We start from the raw sequence: 26,092 nt of genomic DNA, 5'->3' as shown, positions 1-26,092 counted from the left end.
AACACTGATACAGTTCCTGTTAAGTTGTCTGGGAAGAGACCAGCATCTTCCTCTTGTAGAGGAAGAGATCTACAAATAGAACATAAATAGTTGAGTGACCAGCTTGTAAGACAGAAGGGGAGATTACACCCTAAAAGTAATGAAAGTATGAATCTTAATCCTAGCCTTAAGATGGAGAACAGGAGAATGAGTGTTTACAGATGTAGGGAATACTTTGTTATATTAAGCTTACATATCCAAATGAGATACTGTTCAATCAGCTGCAGGCTTAACACATCTTTCAACCAACCCATGCTTTTAACTCCAAGCTAACACTTACAGGTACAATAATCAAGCCTACATCATGCTGATTTTTTAAAAAGCAAAAATGCAAGCCACACAGAAAACACGAGGTCAAAGCACCTAACTCAGTTTCCTCTCTTTCCTCACAATGTTGTATTTTCTACTCTCCAAGTTATGCTAAAAGCAATAGATAAATAAATACAATGCACAGCATGCTTCAGAGCTGACTGCTACTAGACTTCCTGGTAGCCTAATATCCAAATCAAGTATGCCTCCTTAAAACTTGCACTTACCCAATACTTACCCAATCCTACAGTAGACCACTGAAAAAGCAAACTGGTTCACAGTTGAGGTTAGAAGTATTTTAATTCTACCTAACTTCTCTCCACTCTCTGCTTATACCACCTGTATACAGCAATGGCTGCAAATTAACAAAGGTTCTCCTACAGAAAGGTGCACAAACTACATATATGATGAGATTTTGAGCAAACTTGCCCATAATGACCACAAGAGATTGTACAGTTCCTTCTGTTAAGTTACCACATTTAGGGAAAACAGACATTTCCAGTTCTCTTTAGTCAAAAGATAGAGGGAACTGTGGAAAAAAAAAAAAAACAAAACCAAAAACCACAACAAGCGTACTTATGTATCATTTCTAAGAGAAACAACAGTGCACAGCATGTAAATATACTGAAAGCTTGCTTCCCCCAGACACACTATGAAGGCTCAAGTGCTTATCTGGCTTGGTAGATGGAGACTGTATATGTAGAAAAAGTCAGCAATAAATACCATGTGTCATTAAGATGCAATGACAAACTTTAACTCACTTCAGTCGCAGTACCAATCAAGATTTGATTTCAAAACCAATTTGGTAGTCAGCGGGGAAACATTTAAGTATGGATACTTTAAGCAGTAACATTTCTTAAGTGTTTTATTGCTACAAATTGGTACATCGTATCACAAAAAAGCTACAAGGCATATTGTAACACATACTTTATTATACAGAGTGCAATGCAGTCCCCAGAACAGCCACACTCAACAGCACAATTTCTGAAGTTACTCATTCTGTACTAAGAGGTAAATAATGAGCTTATGCCATAGGGCATGTAACATACTTACCCCACAGACCCACCTTTCTTGTCAACTGATTAGACCAAAAATTATTATTATATCCAACTTTCAATACACACACCAAAAAAAAAATAGGATGCTTAAAAAAATATACAACACAGGGTTTTAATCAGCTTTAACAGTCAGTTTTCTACAAAAAGCTCAATTAAAATAATCTTGATTTTGTTTCAAACAAAATCAGAAATACAGAGGAATTACATAAACAAGTTCTCCATAGAATGGAATGCATGCATATGGTGGGGAATCTTCAACAACTTCATTGGAGACTGTTAAAAAGTCTGAGCCCTCTTAGAGCAGAAATAAAAAGCTGTTTTGCTCCCCTAATATAGTTTCATTTTCTTGCACTTAGTTATCTTCAGTGTGGTCTAAAGTGAAGTCAGTTTGTTCTTCATTTTCTTCTTCCTCTTCTTCCTCCTCTTCTTCAGCCTCAGCTGGTTCATCGGCTTTCTCCTCTTCTTCCGTCTGCTGCTCTGGAGCCTGATCATTTACTTCAAAAGGATTTTCACCCTGAAGCAGAAGATGGAAAACAATACTTTCATATTTATTTGAAACATAAAATGCTACTCATTGTTTCAATGAAAGAAAAGGTCAGCCACTAAAAAATGCTGCGGTATTTTATAACAGCTTTTTAAGAGTTTGCTTTTGGGTGTTTTGGTTGGTTGGTTTTGAGGTTTTTTCCCTCTAAGAAAATAAAAACACATTTTATTTTAAAATCAGCAACACTTCATTGGGATCCCAATGAACTGTTGTAATGAAAGCAGAAATGGCATTGAGAAAAAAGCCAAAGTATGCTACACACAAACTCCAGTCTAACTTGAACATTCAATTAAAATTACATGGTTAAGTTTCAGCATGTTTTTATGAATAACTGTAACTGCTTCCTTTTTCTCCCCAATTCAAATAAAATCTGAAGAGTTTCGTTCTGCTTTTCCTTTTCGATTACCTTTATTCGCCCTGAATAATTCTACCAAAAAAGGCAAACTTCAGCAAAGAGAAATCCAGAGTTAACTACACTGACTAGCCTGCTATTCATTCCATTGCTCAGCTAGACAAATTATCAAGCAGATTTCTCAGAAAGTATTTTAAATACTCTTATTTTCATATTTTATCTATTTCCTACAATAATTCAGTTCACGACATACCTCAGCTTTCCCTTGTTTCAGATATTTAAGAACTATGATTTATCAATAAAGAATTACTACATGAAGTATAGAAGAGCTCCTTCACTAAAGCTCCTTTCACGTTTGAATGGTTTACAGAGCAAGTCTGATCTGAAGAGATCATACCAGCTACATGAGGCTTGGGATTTCAAGAATATCATTTAAAGGAGGATCCAAAAGGAAAAATTGAGTACTAGGCCCTTTGTCCTTTGTTTGCTTTAAATATTTTTGCTTCATTACATTTTACAGTTGTTGAGCCTAATTAACTAATAGCCTAACCAAAGACATAGCTACCACATGTAAACCTCATAAACTTCTCTCAGATACTAAACTTGGCTTTTTTAGATGTAGATCCTCAGAGATCAGAAGTACACAGAAAGCTGTTATCATAACTTATATGAGCCCCATGAAAACAAGAAAAGCCCCATCTCATTTAAAACTCATGGTGCCTTTAGATGACCAACTATGACTGTCTAGTACCAGTGTGTCTATAGAACACCAAGGACTATTTCACTGAATAGCTACAGACTCCAACACTGAAATACCAAAAATATTTGCTAGCTCTGTAAACCATTTCATGGGAAAAAAAAAAAAATACACATGAAAAAAAAAGACTGCCTAAACCACTTCAATTACAACATCAATAGAAAGCATTGTGAAATAACAAAAAGACAGCATCCAAACCTTAATTCAGTAACAATTAGTGCAACTCCCCCAAAAATGTACTTTCCTTTTTGGACAAAAGTGTGAAAGACCCCTGACTGCAAAGCTTGTGGTGCCATTTCTATGAGGTTTAGCCAAACACTGTAAATCCCATTTGGGTACTGAAACAAGGATTTCAGAAGCCAGACAGAAATAAGCTAACTACTGAGTTAAGACCACTTCACCTGGTCAGCTTCAAAGACATGTTCACCACTAGACCTTACAGAGGGAAGACTGGCATATTAAGAGCAAAAGAAAACAAAAAGGTGGCCTTTCTCTTTAAATGATTCACAAAGAGATCAGAAGCCCTTTTACAGGTCTGATACAAAAGGAAATATTCAAATCCTATCACATCTAAATTAGGCACAATGATGAACTCTAGCTAAAGAATGCTATTTTAAAAGGACTACTTCCACACTCCTACAGATGACTTCTGAGTGTCCCTGATTCTTGGGGACAAACTACAGGAAACTGCTACATTTCACTCCTGCAAGACAATATGACTAACCTAGCAGAACTGGATTCAGCACACTACTTCTGCCTGAACACATCTCTACACAATAATAACAAAAAGAATAAGGTTCCTTTCCCCAACTATTTTTTTCTGAGAAAAATGTATGTTTCAAGTACTCAAACTAAGGAAAAAGTTACTGTCCTCAAGGGGAAGATCTTAACGACTGCACTCTTTTTCAGTGATGTAGCATCAGAGGCATCCAGCGCCGGATGCGGAGCCAACTTTGATGCTAGTTGATTCTGACAGCCACACTGGTCCCATCTTCCCAGGTGGCTTTAAAAAAACAAAGCGAAACAAGAAGCCAAGAACACAGGCAGACCACTGAACTGCTGCAGAAAAGACTTTATGATGCCTACAAAGCATAAAACCAGAAGCAGATAAGTAGTTTACTCCGCAGAGATGCATTCTTTGGGTTCCTTGTCTCTAGACTATTTAAAACGCAGAGAAAGCTTAAGACTGTGAACTGGTATTTACAACCAAAGCTTTGGAATTTGTATGTCCTCAGAAACCACTCTATACCTATTCATAAAAAGTCTTACAAACTTGACACAAAAAGATTCCAAAGTCCACCTACCTAACTGGCAAACTTCTGAATGGCTTCAGTAATATACTATATCCCAGGACTAGCTGATGATGTGTTAGAAAATGTCAAACTCCATGACGCTTCTCCTGAGCAACATCCAAGCAGCTTTTAATCATAGACATCAATCTATCTAGGAAGTCCTACATGGTCCAAAATTAGAAAATCATGACTTCATCAAGCAATAACATTTTGACTGAGAAACAAGATGATTTTTTTCCCTCCTTACTACAAATGGAGTTGCTATGGGTTCACAGATCTTCTAAGATGATTGTTTCAGACTGGCTAGCAGGTGGGTTGTAGTACATTTCCTCCACTCTTTACAATATGGATGGAAGAGAATAAGAAGGGAAGAACTTTAAAAGCACCTAACCATACAAAGAGTACACTGGAAGCATAAAAGGGGACCATACAAGACCAACGCTGGGGAAACAGAGGGCTCTTTAATACAATGGCCAAGGTAAGAGAAAGCTTTCAAAGTTCTTTGATTAAAATACCTGATGAAGAAGATACCAAAGAAGAGATTAAGAGTAAAGGTTCCTTTCATGCAAAGGACAGGATGCAAACAATATGCTGTTAACTGAAGCACTGAACTGGATTTTCAAATACAGGAATTGGGAAAAAAAAAAAAATCATGGACTAAGTGTAAAAGATAGTCACCATAAGGATCATAAAGATCATGTGCAAGGCTTGACAACTGGAATCCTCAGCTCTGGCACAGTAGTTTTCAGGAAACTTTGGTTTTTTCCTTTCTATTCCTAACTCTGGTCACTGACTGTAAGCATAACAAATATCATAATCTTTATAAAAGACCAGGAGCTCCACTAAAGCCACATCATCAAATTTACTAATGCTGTCTTCCAATTGAAGCAAACAAAAAACAAGTGATTATCTTAGGCTAATTCCATATAATGCTTCCATTTTCAGTGAACATGACAGGCACCTCTACCATATTTAAAAACTTCATAATTAAGTGCTTAAATATGAAAATTTCATATCTCTGCTTTCTTTCTCACAGTGCAAACTAGAAGCATGTAGTTAAAGAAAAAACATTAGTCGAGTGTTTCTAGAACACTACATTCCAAGCTGTAAGTTCATTAAAAATGGCTGCATCTACCTACTTGCTTTCCTTTTGCACATACAACCACCACCATGTGGAGGAAACAACCTGTGGAACAGGGATGATTAAATCAAAGAGCTAAAAAGGTTTTCCATTAAGCATTGGGTAGAGAAATAAACGACAGGTAGAATGGCATTTTATTCAAATGAAGTGGCCAGGGTGTCCCAAGGAAAACAGCAGTTGTTACTGCTTATCAATTGGCTTACTTCAGACCAGAAGTCATGATCTACTCCTTCCTTTTCAGTCAAACATAAGCCAGACCCTTCAACCTTGAGAAGTCTTATGCAATACTAAATACAGCACATATCCTCAAAATTGATAGTCAGCCTGCCTAAATTACATTCAATAGTCATTCTCCAAGCAGTTACTTGGCAGATTTGTGGGGCGATTGAAATGACTTAAGCAGAATTTTTCACACAAAACCACAATGGGGGAAGGTGGGTTCAAAACGCTGATTGCCGAGAGTTAGTAGTCCTTCATCTCTACCACAGAGTGTGGTTCTAAAAGACAGGGCCTTCCACCTCAACAGAGTTTTCCCTAATTCAACTTCATCTTGGATACGCACTTCTTCTAGGCCACTCGTTAAAATAACAAACTTCCCAATAAGCACAGAGAAATTTTCAGCAGAAAAATCTTTCCATCTTATTTGCTCATGTGAAACTATGTTAATACGGATGTACAAAAAAAAAAAAACCAGGAGTTACTGACCTGAAATTTTGTTATCCTTTTCTCAAAGGCATTTCTGGTGTTGATGACCTGCTCCTGCAATCTGGTACAACTCTATGCAACAGCCTCACAGGTCTTCCCTGCTCTGAATTTCCTCCTTCCATGCTACATATGCAGGACAGACAACACTTTCCAAACTAATGTTGGGTTTGGGTGAGTCTGGGTTTGTTTTGGGGGTGGCTGTTTTGTTTGGGTTTGGCTGGGAGGTAGGGAGCCTTGCTTCCCCAAACCAGTCTGCCCTTCACCTCAAAGCAAGCTATTTTCAGCTGTAACAAGGATTTCCTACTCTCCTCGAAGACTGCAGGCACCAAATGCATGCACCCCATGCTCCTTTTCATCATATGCTGTATAATAGAACTGGTCTCCTTCAGTCTGCATCTAATTACACATTTGGATGAGGTTGACAGGGATTTGCATAACCAGAAGCCAGATATATCTGGCTGAGCAGGTACTGCTGAAAGTGTATTAAAAGTCAAGAATCAATTTCTCCAGGGAATACTAGTTCTGGCAGTGGTCTCCTTGTGAAGGCAGTCTCACAAATTTTATCTTTCCCGGTTTTCCAACTGACAAATGGCCATTCCATTCCCCATTTACCAGTCCCCCACCAGGGGGCTGTACGGGATAACGCATACGCATACCAGGCCATAAGGAACACCAGAAGGGATGACTGGAAATCTCACACATTCCAGGCTGTGCTATCTGGTCATTTGCTACCTTTTCTGAACAAATACAGAATAGTTGTTGGGTGTGTGAATCAGTTTCAGACCATATATAATTTTGCAGGAAATGACTGATTTGGTACTTTAAGCCACAACTGACTTCCGCACTGGCTTGCACCTTGTCATATTTCTACAACACAGTTATTGCTTTGTCTGAAAAGAGTCTATTGTTCGGGCACAGACAAAATTATAAACCCATTAATAGTAACTACCAGAAATAGCTAACAATGGTACTACAGAAAAAGTCACTTTGCTGGCCCAACAGAAAGAAACCCACATTTTGATAAAACAAACTCACATTTGTTTCTCAGGCCATGTACCTGCAACATAGGCTACATGCCTTTTAAATTCTCTGATCACAACAAACTGCTGTAAGCTTTCATCTTTTGTATGCTCCCACGAATCCTAGAAATTCTACAGAATACAAAGTAGCCCAGTAGTGTGTGCACTATTCTTTAGTACAAAGCCACATGCTGGAGCCTTTGCTTCTAAATATAAAGACTGACTCACCTGTAAAGCGGTTTGTGCTCCGCAGTTAGTATTATGTACAGTTATAGATACTGCTGATGCTTTCTTTAAGCTTGATTTTCTTAATAAGAGCATCAAATTAAAAAATGACTAGATATAAATACAAATGTTAAACCAAAACCTGTTAAATCCAATTTTTGGCTGCAAACAATCTGAAATTACCCGAGACAACAATCTGAGACTGGCAAAATAAGTTATAAGTATGTTTGACCTGTGAGCTACCTAGTAGGCAAAAACAGAAGACAGAGCACTGAGGTTAAACTCTTACCAGGATGGAGGAAATAATGGTATAGCAAACGTCACTGATTATGTTTTTTCCTGTTGGGGTCTTACCTTCACATACAGCTCGTATCGTGCCTTGACTATAGGATTATTCAGGATGCTAGTGGCAGTAAGAACACTCTCTCTTTTTATTTGTTCTCTGTAGGCCTAGGAAACAATTTTTACAGTGAATAATTCTCATACCCCTATTACAACTGTCACAAATTTGAATTCATGGTTGTTATGTTTACAAAGTGTAACAAGGACATTCTAGCTTTCTAGAGAACAATACCACAAGAACTTAGAAGTTACTTGCACTGAGTTCCATTAACACTTCTCACCTACTATTAGATTATGCTTGCCTTTAAAAAGTGTCATATCTTACTTGTTTTCCTTTTGTGTGATCAGGAGATTTTAAGTGCTGCTGAACAGAACTGTGTAATGCAGGAACATACACACTGCAAGCACTGCAGTGAACAGTCTCAACTTTCATCATATGGTCATCAGCAGTAACCCCTGCCAAAGAAGATTCAACAAATTAACACAAAATGTGTTGTTATTCTAGGTAAGCAGAAGAGGTTTTGCACCATAAAACCAGAGCTCTCAGTTGTTAATCAAGTCAAACTGAACCACATAAGAATGTTCATCTAAATTCAGGCATCAAAACTAGGCTCTCTGAAAGCAATGCTAAAGAAGGAAGTTTTGCACTTGGATACTCCAACTCATCTCCACAGACGATATATGAGACTCAGGCATTATGTTTGCTGTCTGTGATTATATGAACACCTACCTGTCTAAAAAAGGAAATTAAAATCATACAACAATCAAACTGAACTATTTAAACTACAAAAAAATGCCATCTATTAAAAAAAAAATCAACAATAACTATTATCCTTAATAATACACATTTCAACACAAGAAACAAATCAGAGCTTCAAAACAGTTAGATTTACCTCCCCTCAGTAAGAGCTAATTTATTTCCTTGCCTCCCCTCACCACCAGGAGGTGCATGAATCCAATTCCTCTTGCAATTTTTAAGTATTGCCATGCCAACAAAATATTCTGATCATGAAAGCAAACAGGCCCTCCAGTTCTTAAGGAAAGTACTGCATCAAAAGGAACGCCATCAGCAGGTCAAAGGAGGTGATCCTGCCCCTGTACTCTGCTCTCGTAAGACCTCACTTGGAGTGTTGTTTACAGTTCTGGTGTCCTCAACATAAAAAGGACATGGAACTGTTGGAAGAAGTCCAGAGGAGGCCACGAGGATGATCAGAGGACTGGAGCACCTCCAGTATGAAGACAGGGTGAGAAAGTTGGGGGTCTTCATATGGGAGAAGAGAAGGCTGCATGGAGACCTCATAGCAGCTTCCCAGTATCTGAAAGGGGCCTATAAGGATGGGAAGGGCTGGGGAGGGACTCTTCATTTGTGATAGGACAAGGAGTGACAGGTTAAAACTTAAACAAGGGAAGTTTAGATTGGCTACAAGGAGGAAGTTCTTTACCATGAGGGTTGTGAGGCACTGGAACGGGTTGCCCAGGGAGGTTGTGAATGCTCCATCCCTGGCGGTGTTCAAGGCCAGGTTGGACAGAGCCTTGGGTGAGATGGTTTAGTGGGAGGTGTCCCTGCCCATGGCAGAGGGGTTGGAACTAGATGATCTTAAGGCCTTTTCCAACCCTAACTATTCTATGATGCTACTCAAAAAGGATTTGAGAGTTTGTTAAGATGCAGACTATACCAGTTTAAGTAGCTTTTAGAATTAAAATTCCAATTAAGGTAATATCCAAACACAGTTATTGCCTGAAATAAAATACTCAATGTCCCCTTATGGCTCTAGCACATCCTTTGAAATCCCCCAAGCAAAGGATAAGGTGGAATGATATGGCACAGAAAGGCAGGGACATAGAAAATGCTCTAGAAAACTGCCTGTAGGGCAAGCAAGGGGGGGGGGGGGAAGAGGCCAAGATGCATCTCAGGTAGCCAAGAAATTAATCAAGCTCCTTTTTTGTCAGTGTCCCTCAAAACCACTATTGTACTTACTCTAAACAGATCCCTGCCATCATACTTGACTATTATCACCTTACTGCTTTATCACACACTCTCTCACAATCTATCTGCATTCACCTGTTGCCACTCCTCATGCATTATACCGAGTAAGATGACGGCAAAGTCCACATAATTCTGTTTACCAAGTACTTAGAACAACATTATCTTACTTTCTGACATCACTACCTGGACAGCAAACATAAATAAGGTTTGCCATCTCCCATTGTGCTGACATTCCACATGGTATCAGAAACAAAGCAAGGAATCCCCACCAGGCAACAGAAAGCATGTGGAAAATCATAATTTTGATTTTATCAAAGAATGAAAGGAGAAAAGGACAAGCAGAGCTCCACAGTATGCATCTTCACATAAAAACCATTACTCACCTTCCATTATATCTTTTTCAGCAGCTTGAGCATTTTCTGTTTGGTTACTTGTCTGCTGCTTACGCAGAGCTGTCTTCTTGAATTTATTCACCATACACTCCTACAGAGAGTTGGATAAAAAAACCTTTAGTTTGTTTGATGTATGATGATTTATATTCCCATAGGAATCTATACTTAGAACAGCTCTGTAATAAAGAGCAATTAATTGCTTTAACTTCTTAAGGAATTACTTCGTCAAAGTAACACTATTTTACAGACTCTGAATTTGCTTCAGCTTTTAACAATGTGTGTTGTGCCAAAAGTCATCTGCAATGATAAATTAAGCACTGGTAAATTTTAAGGACATTCTAATGTAAAAGTATTCTATTGATCAAAAAGCAGTTGTCTTACATGAAGAAATTCCATCACTACTTTGTCAAATTTGGTTTGCTTCTGGATATGATCCAACGTTTCCTGGTGGGCTGCACTCTCCAGATGTGCCTCAATTTCTTTCTCTTCAAATGTTCGAAACTTGCAAAATGAGCAAGTAAATGCCATTCTAGCAAGAGAAAAAACAGTAAACAGTATTACTATCACAGAAACATTCCTCCCTCTTTCAGCAAAACTATGAAGACTTGACAAACCTAATCAGAAAAGGGAAAACCTTCATTAAAGAAGCCTAAGAGAAAAAGCAAAACGCAGTATTTCACATGAAGGATAACTGCTACAAGAACCAAACACAGATGAATTATCTATGCAGAAGATGAAAACTGCTGAAATCAGAAGCTAGTCATTTAAAAGCCACATTATTCTGTGAGTTTAGCTATCACAGCTCTCTAGTTTGTGTCACCTTTTGCAGGACTTCTCACAGTCAAGCCCAGTCCATTATTTCCTAACTACATAAAATCAAAATAATTCACATAAAGCTCATTTTAAAATTAAAAACTATATAATCTTTTCTAAGGAAATATGGCCACCTTAGCACAATGGCACTATGATCATACATTGCACTGATACAGAAGTTTCTTGTACAGTGCTGGCCATTAGCCTGCTTGGCTGTGGAAAGACTAAGAAAAGTTACAGAACAATCCACTTAATTTTTCTACACAATAGCTCACCATACTTAAGAACCAGAATAAAGACAATTTTTAACAGCTTATTAAATCAGCATGAATTTATATTTGACTGAAATACATACTTCAAAAGCAGTACCATTCTAATCTGCTTCTCAAGTGTGCACTGATGCATATTTTGTATTTTCCGATGCAGCAGAAGTCCAGCGAAACATCCAGTCTTCTAAGTTGCAGGACTCGGGTGCTAGGTTTTGGTTCAAGATATTTTTCTTTGTTTAGGTTAGTTTTTGGATTTTGTTTTGGGGTGGGGACCTTGGGTGTGGGTTTTTTGCTCATTTCTTCATTACATTTTATTTTGATAAAATCAGTCCAAAAGGGCTTTGAGGAAATGAGACATATTCTAACAGAAGGATAAAGGGGAAGAAAAACACTGCCCACAAGACAGAAGGTAACACAAACCTGTATCCATCACCGTATTTTTCACTGTTCTTTTCCCTTCTACGCCTTTGCTTCTCTCTTCTGGCCTCAATTCGTCGCTTTTCTTCTTCCTCACTTTTAGCTTCTCCTTTGCCATCTTAACATACAGAAGAGGGATTTAAAAATTTTGTTAAAAAATCCAAAACAAAACAACACAAAAAATAACCGCATACCAAAAAACCCTAACCAGTAAAAGTCTCCATCTTCCCTGTCTCCTCCAGAAACACATTAGAATGCAGAGAATGACCCTATACTGAAGTGGTTCAATGGCATATTTAAATGCCATAAAAGTTTCAGTTTGGCTTCCTCCTCTAAAGACAACCAATTTAAACTTAAATTAGTAGTTAAGGGGTTACACTATAGATTGCACTCATGAAATGAAGGGAATTCAGAGTTAAAGCAAACCCTACCCTCTTGTGCCTAGTTATTAGAGGCCTCTTCAAGGAAGTGACCAGAAAAGGGTACTTGGGGATGCACAGTGAGAAACACGTCACTTAAAACTCTCCATGGTTTTAGAGCACCATTGCTACAATCCCCTGACATAAAAAGAAAGTATCTAAAGCCATTCTCTTCTGCTGAAAAGGCAGTTTCCAAAAACAAAAGCAAAGGTTCTCATAAAGAAGACGAGGCAGTGTTTCCTTAAGGTACGGTACCCAACCTGAACTTCAACTTTATTATGTTTCCCAACTAGACTTCACAGAAAAATGTTCCAAAGATTTTGAGTTGAAGAAATAAACCAGTGAAGAAAGAGCTAGAGGGGGTGCAAACAAATAAATGACTACTTCTGCAACGTTAAAGACTTTTAAGGACATTGACTTTTGCCTAAGCGTACTTATACCTTTCCTATGTCTGCTTTAAAAGCCTATGGATAAAGGGAAACAATCAGAACATTACTCAGCTAGTAGTTTTAGAGCAGGAAGAAAAGGGGGCAGTTCTACCTTAGGAGAGAGGTTAGCCTCCATCCAAATTAGGACAGAAAGGAACATACAGCAGCATAATGCAAAAAAAGACTCACAAAAAGCTCCGTGGCTTTAGAAGTGTCACCGAGTACTGAGAACATTTCCACTGACTGACAGCTTTCGCTCCATTCCTGATTATCCAAAGGTTTTTCATTTTATAGCAGAGTTTCAAAAACTATTCTAATCCAGAGAGGAGAAAAACTATCCTAAAGATAGACGCAATTCCCATTACTGATTTCAGGCTTTAAGTTTCACTTAGTGTCTTACCACTATCCATGGAAATATGCAAAGGATCTCATTTTACTGCTGTAAAAAGTGTCTGTATGACATTCTGTGGAGTGAAATGGCCTATGCCTTGCCCCTCAAGCTCACAATTTCAAGTGCCCATCCTGTTACAAGCTGAGAAATTTTACAAGCTGAGAAATGGATGGCCTAAGTCCACAGATAAAACTAGGACTCCACAGTGGGGCTCCCACTTCAGTATTTTAAGACGAGAGACTCTGATCAGCTGGCTGCAAACTTCCAGCAGTCCTCAGCATCAGATTAGACTACACATGCAATAGGGCAGCTCACAAAGGGAATGGGACTCAAGACAGTTTCAGCATTAACACTAGACTCCTTTGTATACTTGTGAGACTGCTACAGTTAACACACTTCAACTGATTTCATGTAAACTAGATACTTCAACTGATTTTATGCAGACTAATAATTAACCTATTTCATTAAGACAGCACATGAAATAGACCAGATGTTCCTGAGAGCAGCTCTCAAAGTTAGCTAAATCGACTTATAAAAATGATTCACCTACAATTTAAGGGTGAGGTTGATCAGCTGGTGGGATAAATAATAGTATATGGGTGAAGAACTGGTGGGATTAACAACATTTAAGCAATGGAATGGCAGTAAGTATGGAAGACCATAACATTAATTTAAGAAAAAACAAATCAAACAATAATATACAGAGATAATCAGAAAACAGAGAACATTAGCATGTAAAGAACAAAAAAGTGATGGATGGAACAAACAGTCATCTTCTCCATGGCCTACGTGTATAAACTCTTAAAAGAAAAAATGTAATGCTATTTAATAACAATTAGAGGTCATACATACAGGCTTACCAAACCTAATCTGTCACACAAATACAATACCTATCATACCTTACTGGACAAAGCAAACTGACTTACCTCCAAAAGTCTGATATCCAAGATCATAAGCATCTCTTGTAAAGTCTTCATATATAACAACTGCACCACTTGTGTCCACTTCAATTTCCTAATAAAGTCAAATCCATAAACTTGTTAAGAAAAAAAACCCAACAAAACAATGTCATTCTAAATCCAGAAAAAGAGTGCTAATTGTTTCCAGTAATCTCCTACTTGACTTTTATTATCAAATAAAACAAGAGAAGAAATAGAACTGATTATCTAGTTACTCTGTGTATAAACACTTCAAGCTATGCATTTCTCCTTAATACCTTATAGTCTTTGAGGACTAGTTTCACAATCAAAATTCTGTCTTCCACATAAATACTCTGACTTCCAATTCAGACATTCATATACTTCGCTGAGAATACATTAATACCTTCACTCACAAAGGAAAATATCATCCCAGTCTTTCAGCGTGGAAGTAGGATATATATACACACACTTAGCTTACTGATCACATTCCTACACAGCACTGCAACTGATCTTTCTGTATGTGGGAACTAATCTTTGTACCTTACCAAAGAACATCTGTTAACACTGGTTGCTTTTTCATTCACCCCCCACTCCTTGTTGTGTCTTATGTCTTACTGTATTCATGTGACAGGTCTTTGTGCATTACAAGAACAGGTAGGGTCTACAAATAGACATTAAAATTCCTTTTCCAGGCTACGTGCACAAGCTGTATCTTTCACTAGAAATCAGTAAGGATTTCAGACTGCCACCAAAATAAGACACGTTTAAAAATAGCGAAGAAAAAAATTTAGAACACACTTGTATAGTTAAGTGCTCAATTTTTATACCTAAAGATGAATAATCATTAAACTACAGTTATATTGTGCAAACTGCTGAAACAATCACAAACATTTTCCAACTCAGTGAACCTTTACCTCTATCGTAGAATCCTGGAAAGATGACTTCCTGCCTGTAAGCAAAGCAAGGAAGAAATAAATAATGTAATAGTGCTGTCACTGCCAGTTCATTTTAAGGCAATAAAATACTTACGAAAAAGAATAGGTCTACATCTACAAGTTATCATATTTTAGTAATAATATTAAACATACACTCAGTTATCCTTAGGCATATAAACTAATTGGTCTTCTAGAAGCAACCATCTATATTTAACATCACAAAACAGGAAAGCCATGACAGAGAGGACAATATAATTTTGAGATACAATATATGTGTAAAAATGTATCCAATTTTCTGTTAGTTGTCACCCACTTAGTCTTCACATACACAACACTGCTTAGAGCATCTTTCAATTAAAGTTTCAGAAAATTGTGTAAAGCCACCCAACAGTTTCTTCCTCCCAGTCTCCACAGGACAGGTTGATCAAAAGTGCATTCTAGTAGGCACCATCTACTCCACTTCTTAAAGGTAACTTCAATATTAAATAGTACATTGGTCCCTGGATTGCGGAAATCAGTGAGGGGAAGCATAATAAACTAGAACTGCTCTGTCTGAAGGTAGTTCAGAAAAGGAAAAAGTACAAAAGTACTGAAAGAAGAAGAGCTACAAGGGAGACTTCAGAGATGCCCACCTTTGATATACCTGGATGTGTATTTTACAGACCCAATCTCATCACAACAAAGCTGGCAAGTCCAGCAATATTATTCCCTATATAAAAAACAGAGGAACATTTTCTACACACCCAGTGCCTGAAACTTTTACAGTAGTCTTGAAATTAAAGAGAACAGTTTTGTAATACAGTGTGTAACTACAATTTTCACATGGAAGTTTTTGCCCAATCTGTACCTTTACCTTGCAAGCTCCAAGCTAAAGTAATTTTGACCACGTTTCATGTGTGATTTATGAATATATTATATGAAATTCATAATTATATTAAACACTTCAGATCCAAATTACTGAGGGTATTAGAAGCCCCTCCCCAAAATAAAATCTGACTGCTGTACATGCCATTCAGAATATTTAAGACTCAAGTTGAAATTCCCTCAAATCAAGTAGTTTATTCCAATCTCAGTGATACTTCTCTCCCTCTTTGCCTGCTACATGAAACTTACTAGATCTGTAGAACATCTTTAGGGAAGCTAAACAAACCAAGCACTACTAATACTTTGCAATTTGTATTTCCAGTGTATCCATCATATTTCCAGTCCTTCTTGTCATTATGGCATTTCATTTACAAGAAGGAACAATCTCCCTTTACCATTCAGAAATCATTCTATAGCAGTTTTCACTGTGTTCTCAGGTTTATCTCCCTTCCCCTCTCCTCTACATCCACAGCTTATACTTTTATTTTAGCTGCATTGCAGTTGATGCATTACATTTTACATTGAAGTATTTGGGCAGCAGGTCCCAGCCTCATGCAAAGACACATGTTAACATTTGTCAGGCATCATTACTTAAGGCAACCTGAGATCTGAAATGATTTTCCATAGTGAATATATGTCTCCAGGAAGCATTAAATCTGAATTAAATAGTCTTCAGCAGTACATATAACACATCAAAGTATGATATTTCATTCAGCAAATTATCTTTGCAGTAGAAGAGTAAACTCACAGAATTACCAACCAGCACAGGTAAGAATTTTGGCATGTTACTTACTTGGAGATTTTTTCTGGCTCAGCTTCAAAATAGGTTTTGTCATTTTGGGCTTCTTGACAAATGTCCCAGCAGGTTTGTTATATGACTGTGGTACCATTTTTCTCTTTACTCCTCTTGCAGCAACTGCTGCAGGACTGGGTTTGTTGTGATAGTCAACAACAATTCCAGGTCTGTGCATTCCTCCAAAGTCTCCCATATGCTGAAAATTTGTTAAATCAAGAGAAAGGTATTAGTATATTAAATCAATAGAAATATAACATTTACTCGGTACAATAAAACCATGAACTAAGTAAAATCTGCATTCTAGAGCAAAATGCAGGGGAAATATAAGCTCCCAGCTCAATGTTGTGTTCTGCAATGGCTTTGTGGATGTTTGTCCAGTAGAATGAACACAGATGTATAAACTGCGTTTCTGCTTATTCAGAACCGTTGTCCAGATAATGAACATGTCTAACAGGGTTTGTATCTCAGCCTAATACCTTGGCTCCTCTCTTCAGATTCTCTAGATGATAAACGACTTCTCTCTTTGGGAAAAAAGCAGAGCTAACCAACCTACTTCAGAGAGCAGCAATTAAAGTTCTAAAAAAAAAAAGAAAGAAAAAGCTTCTTTACGCCAAATGATTGGCACTGATGTAAAAATGAAGTAAAGAAGATTGGCCAGTGTGGAACGGTGATTAATTGACAGAAGCTCATTCTTTCTTTTACTTATCTTTCCACTGAATTCAGTAAATTCATAATGTAAAAGCTTGGCCTGGAGGGAGCGATACAAAAACACAGCAGCAGTAGAAATGAAAACTCAGTTGAAAGACAAAACCTTTCTACTATTCCTAGTAGAATTCCTGTGGACATTTCTAAAAGTGCTGTGGATGCTTGTTTATGAAAGTTACCTCTCTGAAAGCATGGAATAACTGTGTAATCTGAAGAGGGAGAATATAGCTGGCTGCAGTGTTTACAAAAGCTCGAACATACTACTTAATTTTTAACACAATTATTGAATTAATAAAGGGCAGAAGAGCGCCCACTGACTGGATGGGTGACTTGGATAAGCAGAAATATTTCTACTGACATGAAAAGAGAATTAGTATTATGCTATCAAAGTTAAAAGAACATAAAAATAACTTCAACATACTTTGTGAAAAGCATGACTTGCTTTTTAAAGCAGATTTTAAATGACAGAATGTACCAAACCAGAAACTTTTCCTAATGAGTCCATGCACAAGATCGCCATGTTAATTTATTTAGTTGAGATAGTTACAGAACTACCTAACATGTACATTTACACTGTACGCATAAATTTGTCATGAAGTATGCACTTGGATAATTTCAATTCCTGTTTTTTAACAGTCTATCTATTAAAGGTGCAATGCATTTTACATCTGGCAAGTAGTTTAGCCTTTACATTCCATTACATAAAAGACTAAAGAGATACATTTCAAAAACAGAACGAAAAAGAAATAAGGCTACTTGGTTGTAACTGCACAAAACTTTCAGATCTAAATGAGTTCTGAAAGGATGGTATCCAAGTGTAAGAACCTAATGCTTTGAGCTTCACCAGCAGAGAAACATAAAGGTTAGAATCTATTTCTCATACCATGCTACATGCTAGCTAGCAGCCATGTGCAAATCTGAGCTAGAACTTTCATATGGCAACTAGAGTACTCAAGAATGCTGTGAAGGAGACTTTCTGGAACAAAACCACCACACTATTAGGCACTTGAAGGACCCAATGAAAATAACCTTCCTCTATACTTCAAGCTATGAACAAGTTGCATGGCTGAACATTAAGGAATTGCTTTCCAAAGAAATATGGCACGCTTAAGAATTTGAAAGATAAGTTACACCTAGAGGCACAGGCAGAAAAGTGTTCACTGAACATTTTGTGCTTGAAACAATCATAATTGGGATTATAAAACCAAGATAAAGGGACACCATCAACTTAAAGTTTATTCTTCTGTCCAGATTTCTTTTATTTCCTTCTGCTGTATTCTTCCCCCTCCCCAGCCCATTTAACATCAAACATTACTTCCCCAAACTGTGACCCACTATTTTGTGTACAGTTAATCTTCCTGTTTCTTGGTCATACAGTTTTTATATCCTACACTGGAAAGGAATCCACTGAAAAGGAATTAGAACATAAGTCTTCAAAACAAAATGAATACAGTTAACAGGACTAGGCACATTATTTGGAAATTAATCTTAATTCTGTGAAAGGACCTGATTTCGAGTTGATGGTGTTCCTTTAACCATGCTTTAATTTTGAGAAAGAACCACTATAACTGCAACCACCCACCTTTGCCATTTCCTCCCCATCACCCTTCCAACACACAAGTCAGTGTAAGAATTAAGTTAAAAAGACAACTTGATGTTTGATAAAGCACATGTTCAACATATTAAAGAATTAACTAAGATTTTCCTTTACAGGAAACAAAAACTACTCTAGCATTCACAACTTCGGTTTTATTTTTTCTTATACATTGCACCTTTAACCTACTCAAAACTTCAACAGACTTTGAATTAAACTTTTACAATATCCAAGAATTTCCCCACCAGCAGCAAAGATGCTAGTGTTTACAAGGAAAAATGCAAGTCCTTTTAATCCCTTTTAGACCAAACCTATTATCTTCACCTTTCAAACAAAAGGAGAGATTTAACAAACCTCATCAACTAGTCTTCTATTACTCATTACTTTCACCAGAAAGAGGGACTGGGTTCTACTTGAAGACAGCTTCAAGGGGGTAAACAACATTGTCAACCATGACAGTTTGCTTAGACAAAAAAAACCCACACTGTACCAAACAGTGCATTCATTTTACAGCAGTGGTCTTGAAAGGGTTTAAAAGAGTGTCTAGTGAAAAGAATCTGAAAAGATTCTGTACTTACTCCTCGGCCTCGGCCTCTGCCTGTTGATGGTCCTCCAAAAGCATCATAGTTTCTGCTTCCAAATCCACTTTCAGGATAAGCAGGCGTTCCTCTCCCCCGAGAGCCTACAGGTGCAGGCTTCATATGGGGTGAAGAAAAACTGCTGTAGGAAGAGTAACTCTCTCTTCCTCTGTCCTCCATAAACCCAGGCCTCAATTTTGAACGGGAGTAAGGTGCTTCCCAGCTAGACCCGCCCTGGTTTCTACCTCCGAAAGAGTCAAGGCTATTCCGGTAGGAGTTGTCAAATCGACCACCATAACTACCTCCGAAGCGGCTTTGTTCGGGTTCATTATAACCATAGCCAGATCTGTACAGATCTCGCCCACCCAGAGAAGACCCGGAGTCGTAAGACTCATAAGGTCCAAACCTGGAAAAGTTGCACAGTGAGGAGAAAAAAAAGTAAGCTTACTAATGTTATACATTTCAAAAGACAAGTTATCAGTTGACATTTATCAACTAAAATCAATTTATTACTATACTGGTCCGTACAATTGTGTTATTGTTTAAATCTTGATTAGGGCTGGGCAAAACACACTATGACCAGATAGAAAGCTATCTGAGCCATTTTTGCTAGGAACAATTCTAAAGTTCAGTATGCCTGAACTTTGTTGACTTAAAATTTTCAGCAACATTCATATACTAAAACATTAGAGCCCAGCCCTAGTCTCACAAAAATAATCACCTGCAGACATTCATAGGCTAGTCAAGCTCTCCTTTCTTCAAAATCATGCCCTTGTATTCTAACAGTTAAACAGCAGTTAAAAGGCGGCTTAGCTCTGAACTGAGGAAGAAAAGAACATTTTTTTAGTGGTACAGACGTGAGTCTTAAACACCCCACAGTTCTACTTTAAAGGAAAAAGGCACATGCTCTCCCATTCATATCTGTACTTTTTGGAAATCTTCCCTATAAAATTCAGTCTCCCAATCAAAAGAGTTCGTGAGCGTCAGTGTATCCCTTTTTCACTTACAGCCCATTAGCAACTCAGGATTTTGAAAGTCTACCCAATGCATGCACAGTGGATGTGAAAACAGTCCTTGGAATTTCGGAATAGAGTAACAAGGAGCTGAAATCTTTAGCTGCTGACCCAGAGTTTGCTTTGCCTGGTGAAGAAGGGGAGGACTGTCACGCTAGAAATCATCAGTATTTGTAACCACTCGGAAGGGAAACACATTAGTGTCCCTGCAGAGTTAAAATAAGGCAATTCAGTAGGAGCTGGGAAAGACAACCCCTTGACTGATAAAATATAAACTAGAAGAGACTCAAATTAATAAAGGTATCTACAGTAAGCTGAATGTTTTCACTTCAGAAGATGTTAGTCTCAGAAGACCCAAAGCTACACAGAAAATTACACTATCTACAAATATGGCCCATGCACAATATTAAAGTTACATGGCAAGAAACATTTTGGTGTTCAAGTACTCATTCAGCCTCAATCATATGCAGATTACTATATGGTAGGTACAGCTCATTCCTGAATCTCTGCTCAGACTTTTAAGTTGATCTTGTTGTTCATCATTAAACAAATTATACTTAACTAGAAAGTTTAACAGAACCGTGCAGCAAAACACAACACTTCTCCAGCCTCCCTACTTAGTACTGTCCTTGCCCAGTGGCACCACAGTGACTACAGACAAGAATCATACAGTAGTCTGGTTACAGCCAAACAAGAATTCAAGGGCGCACACAAGAAAACCATCAGATTGTCTAAGTTTTCTTCACATTTTATTTCCTCCAAGATAGAATCACTACTCTGAAAAGCATGCTTCTTGAAATACAATATTAAGACCTAAATCAAATCAGCTGCTCCCTATTGTTTTTATCTGAAAAAGCAACGGTAGTAGTATCCTAGAATCAAATACGCAACTTTAAAACCACTGCATCAGAATTTATGATACCAATCCATCTTACAAAGCAGCCTAGAACATGCACACTGTTTTGAGTATAATCAGTACCTTCCAATGAAATAATCTGGACATGACTTTCAGATTCAATACCGAGATCATTTGAGCACTGCACATTCAAACCAAAGAACATATACCCTAAATGTTCCTTGAAAACGGAATGTTGATAGATTCAGTCTAAGGCACTAAACCAGACAGGTCTAGCTGGCTATGTCAGAAATGGTACGTCAGGCCAATCAGTTACAAATTGCCAGCCATTACTGAAAAATAACATTTTTTCCATTTTCATTGAAAGACGCATTGTTTTACTGTCAAACTTTTCCACAAAGTGCTGATTATGACATGAATCTAGCTCTTATACTTTAGTGTTTGCCAGTATTTACTGAAGATGAAGACTCAGAACAAAAGTGTTTATACAAAATCGTAACAACATGCCTCAGGAACACTTAAGTTAGAAGACAACGGTTTCAACTTAAACTGGATTTGATCAATTCTTGGGACAATCGAGGGATTATTTTACCTGTTACCACCACCACCACCTCCTCCGCCTCCACCTCCATGACTCTCCATCCCATAGGATTGGTTAAGGTAAGAGTCCATGGATCGTGGGCCACCATAGCCTCCATGCCCATAATCACGGTCCATGTCTAAAAAAAGAGCAGAAAAATGTTTATAAAGAAAGCAAGCAAGAAGTCTTATTAAGCAAACTAGTTTAAATTCTTCACAATGTTTACAAACAAAATACAAAACTGCCAGTTGCAAACCAATTTTGACACTGTGCTTAGGGAAGCTGTGTGTCTGTCATAATCTGAGCACCTCTTACTGAGGTCAAGTTCATATCTTTTTTCCCCAGTAGTGGGTAACTCACAATTATTGTTCTATCAGCTGGAATTTGGACACAAGTTAGTTTAAGAGAATTAAATGAAGCAGCACAACATAGATTATGTCAGAAGTTAGTGGAGAATTAACACCATTCCCACCCTTTAACAATACACACAGCTCACAGGCATCTGCTTTCGCTATCCAACATCACAAGAAACCTTCAGCTGTTATGCTGCAGTGCAGGCTGTATATAGGCTACAGTCAAACAACAGAATTTTCTCCACCTAGCACAAACAAAAATCCATCCAAATCAGCACTGAGACGCAGCTCACTAACCGCACCAAGATGCTGGTATTTCGTAGCTGAACTGATGTCACTGCATGACATCTTTATATCTAGTAATGAAGCCTGGTAAAAGAACCAACTTCTTTCTCAACCCTGGAAGTCCTATCTAGAAGTTCTGGTTAACTAACCACAGTTCAAAACACTGAAACAGTGCCACAGATATGCCTAATGATTATTATCCATTGTCTTCCTTAACAAACACAATTTGAACTTCACTAGCATTCAAGTGACCAAAACTGCTTTCCAGTACCAACCAACAACTTTTGGCTAACATAAAGAAAGCCTGGCAAGTCAAGCCTCACAGAAAAGGTAACACAAAGAAGGAAAACACAGTGAACACAGGAAGAATAAAAACAAAAGCCCACAGACTTGTCTACTCTAACCAGAGAGTATTTATATATTTCAAAATCTCCAACTGGAAACCGCTGACTTTTCCAGAATATAACAGGCCAATAAGCTCACTTGAAGTCAGAAGAAAATGTTCCTGTTCAAAGAAACACAGTCATTTCCTGCATTATCATTCCATGAAAATCACTGTACTGAAGAAAATAAGTATACATTCTAGTTCCTGTTTGCACCAGCTTCTTGTTCGCACCAGACAGCCATTGTAATTTACTTTCTTACATCTGTCAACAAGAATTCTGCACATTCTGTATTGGAGCTGACTGTATCACTTTTACACAGATGTCCTTAGCATGCCCGTATGCTACGAAACTCCATCAAAGGAAGATCTGCTTTTTTTTTTTTCCTTCTAATGATTATAGATACTTTCTAAAACCATCTAAAATATTTCTAAAAACCTTTCTTTGAATATGGAAGTCACATCACAACTTTGCATATTCTGAACATACAATAAAAACTCTGCAGCAAAGTAAGGTAATCAATAAAATTCAGTTTCACAGAAACTAAGGTTGGATAATCCAATGGTCAATCTCTGATCCAAAGAGGGTTTTGTTTGATTGTTTGGGTTTGTTTTTTAGTTGTTTTTTGTTTTAATGATACAGTATATATAATCAAAACACAATGACATTCTGAAAACTGAAATATCTGACCTGCAAGCACCCAATAGTTTACCCTTTGTTCCACCTGCTCCTTTTTATCTACAGACCCTGAGATGGAACAAAAGTAACTAGGTTAAGTGCTGAAGAGATGAAACAAATCATTCAATAAGGAAGAACATAACATACTGTCAAGATCTCTGCCACTGCAACCCAATTCTATTACAGTGTAGTCAACTACACTGCAATAGAACAGCAACCAGTACTCTTCTCATGCCAGAAGCTCAGCAGTGGGAAAAAAAAAAAAAACCAAAACATTCACACACAAATGAACTCCTCCAAAGGCAGGTTTGAAGCACAGCTTTGAAATTAATTGTTAGTCTAAAAGTTTTAGCATGACAGCAAATACTAAAATATGTTTTACAATCACAGGCTAACTTCCGATATCCACTTTTGCTCAACATTCTCCTTACTCATCCATGTTCATGTTATTTAACACCGGTAGTCTTGCTGTAAAGCTATGCCAGTCTCCAAATCCTTAAACCACTGCCTTTAGAAAACCACTACTTCCTCCCTAACACTGAACAACTTACTCATCCTTTCCAGACCCACTGTGCTGCATTTAACCAAATTATAATACACTCACATTTGAAAAGATTTAACAGGGATACAAAAGATACTGAGAAATGAGAGGGCTGATCACTTGCATCATTTTCTATTACAAGAAACTGGAACAAATGAAACTTAAAAATAAGCTAAAAACTTAATTGGATCCTCTTTCACAGAACAGATACTAAGCCCTAAAACTGCTCTGTGACAAGAAGTTACTAAAAATTCACATGTATTCAAGAGAAATTGGATAAATCCACTGACAACAAATTCAGAGGATGTTGAACACAGACTACAACTCTGGTTCAGAAAGTCTCCAAGCTGCAAACTAGTGAAGACACAAATACACCAAAGGGGTACTTGTACTATTCCTTCCACATCTACAGACAGACAGCAACACACAGGATATTGGTGAGGGGGGAGAGACACATCTTTGACCTGGCCTAACAAAGGTGATGTTATGAACTCCTTCTGATTATTGCATTAACTGTTCCAGATTGCTAAGCAGTTAATCTATCATTCCAACCACTGGCCTCCTGGTTCAGTCATTAAGTCAGCTGTAAACTTAGCTGAAGATTTATAAATTTTATACTTCATGCCCAGAGCTTGACAAAGATACTACATTCAAATAGAGAAGTGCATCATTTCTTCGGGAATTAAGCCTTTCTTTGCTCTACAGTCTGCTCTCCAGGTAGGCTTTATCCTAAAAAGGGGGGAAACGTACAAGCAGACAGTAAATATTCACCTAGGTGAACCAAAATAAAAGTATTTCATTTTTTGAATGTGGTAGCTGAATAATAATCACTCACACAGCTTCGATTATTACAATCTCAAGCTAAACAGCTTATCAGATGACAAACCTCCCAACCACAGACCTCAAAATCCATTCCATACTGTCCTCTTTTACACTTTTGATTTTTATTCTATTAACTGAAGCAAGACAGATAGACATTAAAAAAGCTTTACCTGCACTGAACAATTTCCTCTGCGTGTAGCCTGCTCCCTGCACACTCTCACGTTAGCTCTGGCAGTCAACACCAGTAGAGATACAGAGAAGCTGCCTGTCTGTGCAAACTACTCAGAGTAAATGTGAAATTGTTTCACATGCTAAGAGAACACCTGCTTAAGCACTAGAGAAAAAGGACCAGGAATTGTACTACAGTGCCTCAAACAGAAAATTCAAAAGCATAATACTTAAGTTTAAATAGCAACTATGTATCAAAGAAAACTTTGATGAAACATTGTACTTGCGTATCTATGAATACTACAGAGGGAAAAAAGAAGAAAATAAGTAAGTGGTTCATATTTACCCCTGAACTGATATTTATTTGTTAACTGATGAAGGCACTGACAAAGTTTCTGAAAAAAATTTGCTGAATGAATAGACCAGGCTTTGGTATCTGTAGCTCTTGCATAAGGAGTGTGGATGAACAAGCTGTTAAAGTACAGAAACAGAACTGCAAAGAATTATTTAATTTTTCATTTCAAGATCATACTTAAAAGTATTGCAGTAAGGGAGAGGGAATAAGAGTTGTGTCAAAGGGGGAAAAAAAAAGTATTACTTCTAAAATAAAAAAGAACAGGACACTAAAAGACAAGTTCAATTTACATATTAAAACATTTAAAAAAAAAAAAAGCCGTATCTGGTAAAAAGATCCTTTAAATTTTTCCTTAGGAAGACTACTAGGAAGTTAAACATGCAGTAGATAAGACTCAGAACCCTTTGGTACAAAGAACTCTATTTAAAAGATTCAGATCAGAAAATGTTGATATGGTATTTACAGCACAAAGCAACAAATCATTTTCAACAGTGTTCTCCCTGTGGAGCGTATGAAAAGGCTAAGAAGAAATGAAGAACATCTGGCATCTTTAATAAATATTAAATTAAATAAGAAACTTCAATAAATTAAAAATAATATTTAAACAATTAAAAAACCCCAGACATACCAGCTTGAAACAAGCTGCATTTCCTGTATTTCGTAACCAGAATCCACAATGAGCACAACAAGCTTAAGGATCCATTGTGTAATAGTAAGCAACATTTTTTCCAGGCATATTGCATTTTTCAGAACACCATGCCTGCTTT

The 26,092-nt window shown here is 37.4% G+C and overlaps 1 protein-coding gene across 4 annotated transcripts in view; it reads right to left on the bottom strand.

Moving 5' to 3' along the window:
• Positions 1-1,195: 1,195 nt before the first annotated feature.
• ZNF326 (zinc finger protein 326) overlaps positions 1,196-26,092 on the bottom strand; it is a 43,722-nt gene continuing 18,825 nt past the window's right edge. For all 4 annotated transcript variants that reach the window (XM_065675345.1, XM_065675344.1, XM_065675342.1 and 1 more), the window contains 11 exons: positions 21,753-21,879; positions 19,292-19,697; positions 16,412-16,610; positions 14,734-14,768; positions 13,826-13,913; positions 11,665-11,779; positions 10,544-10,691; positions 10,154-10,253; positions 8,109-8,239; positions 7,796-7,891; positions 1,196-1,920 (listed from right to left, as the gene is read on the bottom strand). In XM_065675345.1, coding sequence (XP_065531417.1) covers positions 1,759-1,920; positions 7,796-7,891; positions 8,109-8,239; positions 10,154-10,253; positions 10,544-10,691; positions 11,665-11,779; positions 13,826-13,913; positions 14,734-14,768; positions 16,412-16,610; positions 19,292-19,697; positions 21,753-21,879 — 1,607 coding nt within the window. In that variant the 3' untranslated portion in view covers positions 1,196-1,758. The remainder of the gene's footprint in view (positions 1,921-7,795; positions 7,892-8,108; positions 8,240-10,153; positions 10,254-10,543; positions 10,692-11,664; positions 11,780-13,825; positions 13,914-14,733; positions 14,769-16,411; positions 16,611-19,291; positions 19,698-21,752; positions 21,880-26,092) is intronic.

This window comes from Lathamus discolor, chromosome 3, assembly GCF_037157495.1.
Source record: "Lathamus discolor isolate bLatDis1 chromosome 3, bLatDis1.hap1, whole genome shotgun sequence".
Taxonomy (NCBI): domain Eukaryota; kingdom Metazoa; phylum Chordata; class Aves; order Psittaciformes; family Psittacidae; genus Lathamus; species Lathamus discolor.
Note: the sequence above shows the minus strand (reverse complement) of the source record. Positions and strands in the feature narration are given on the sequence as shown.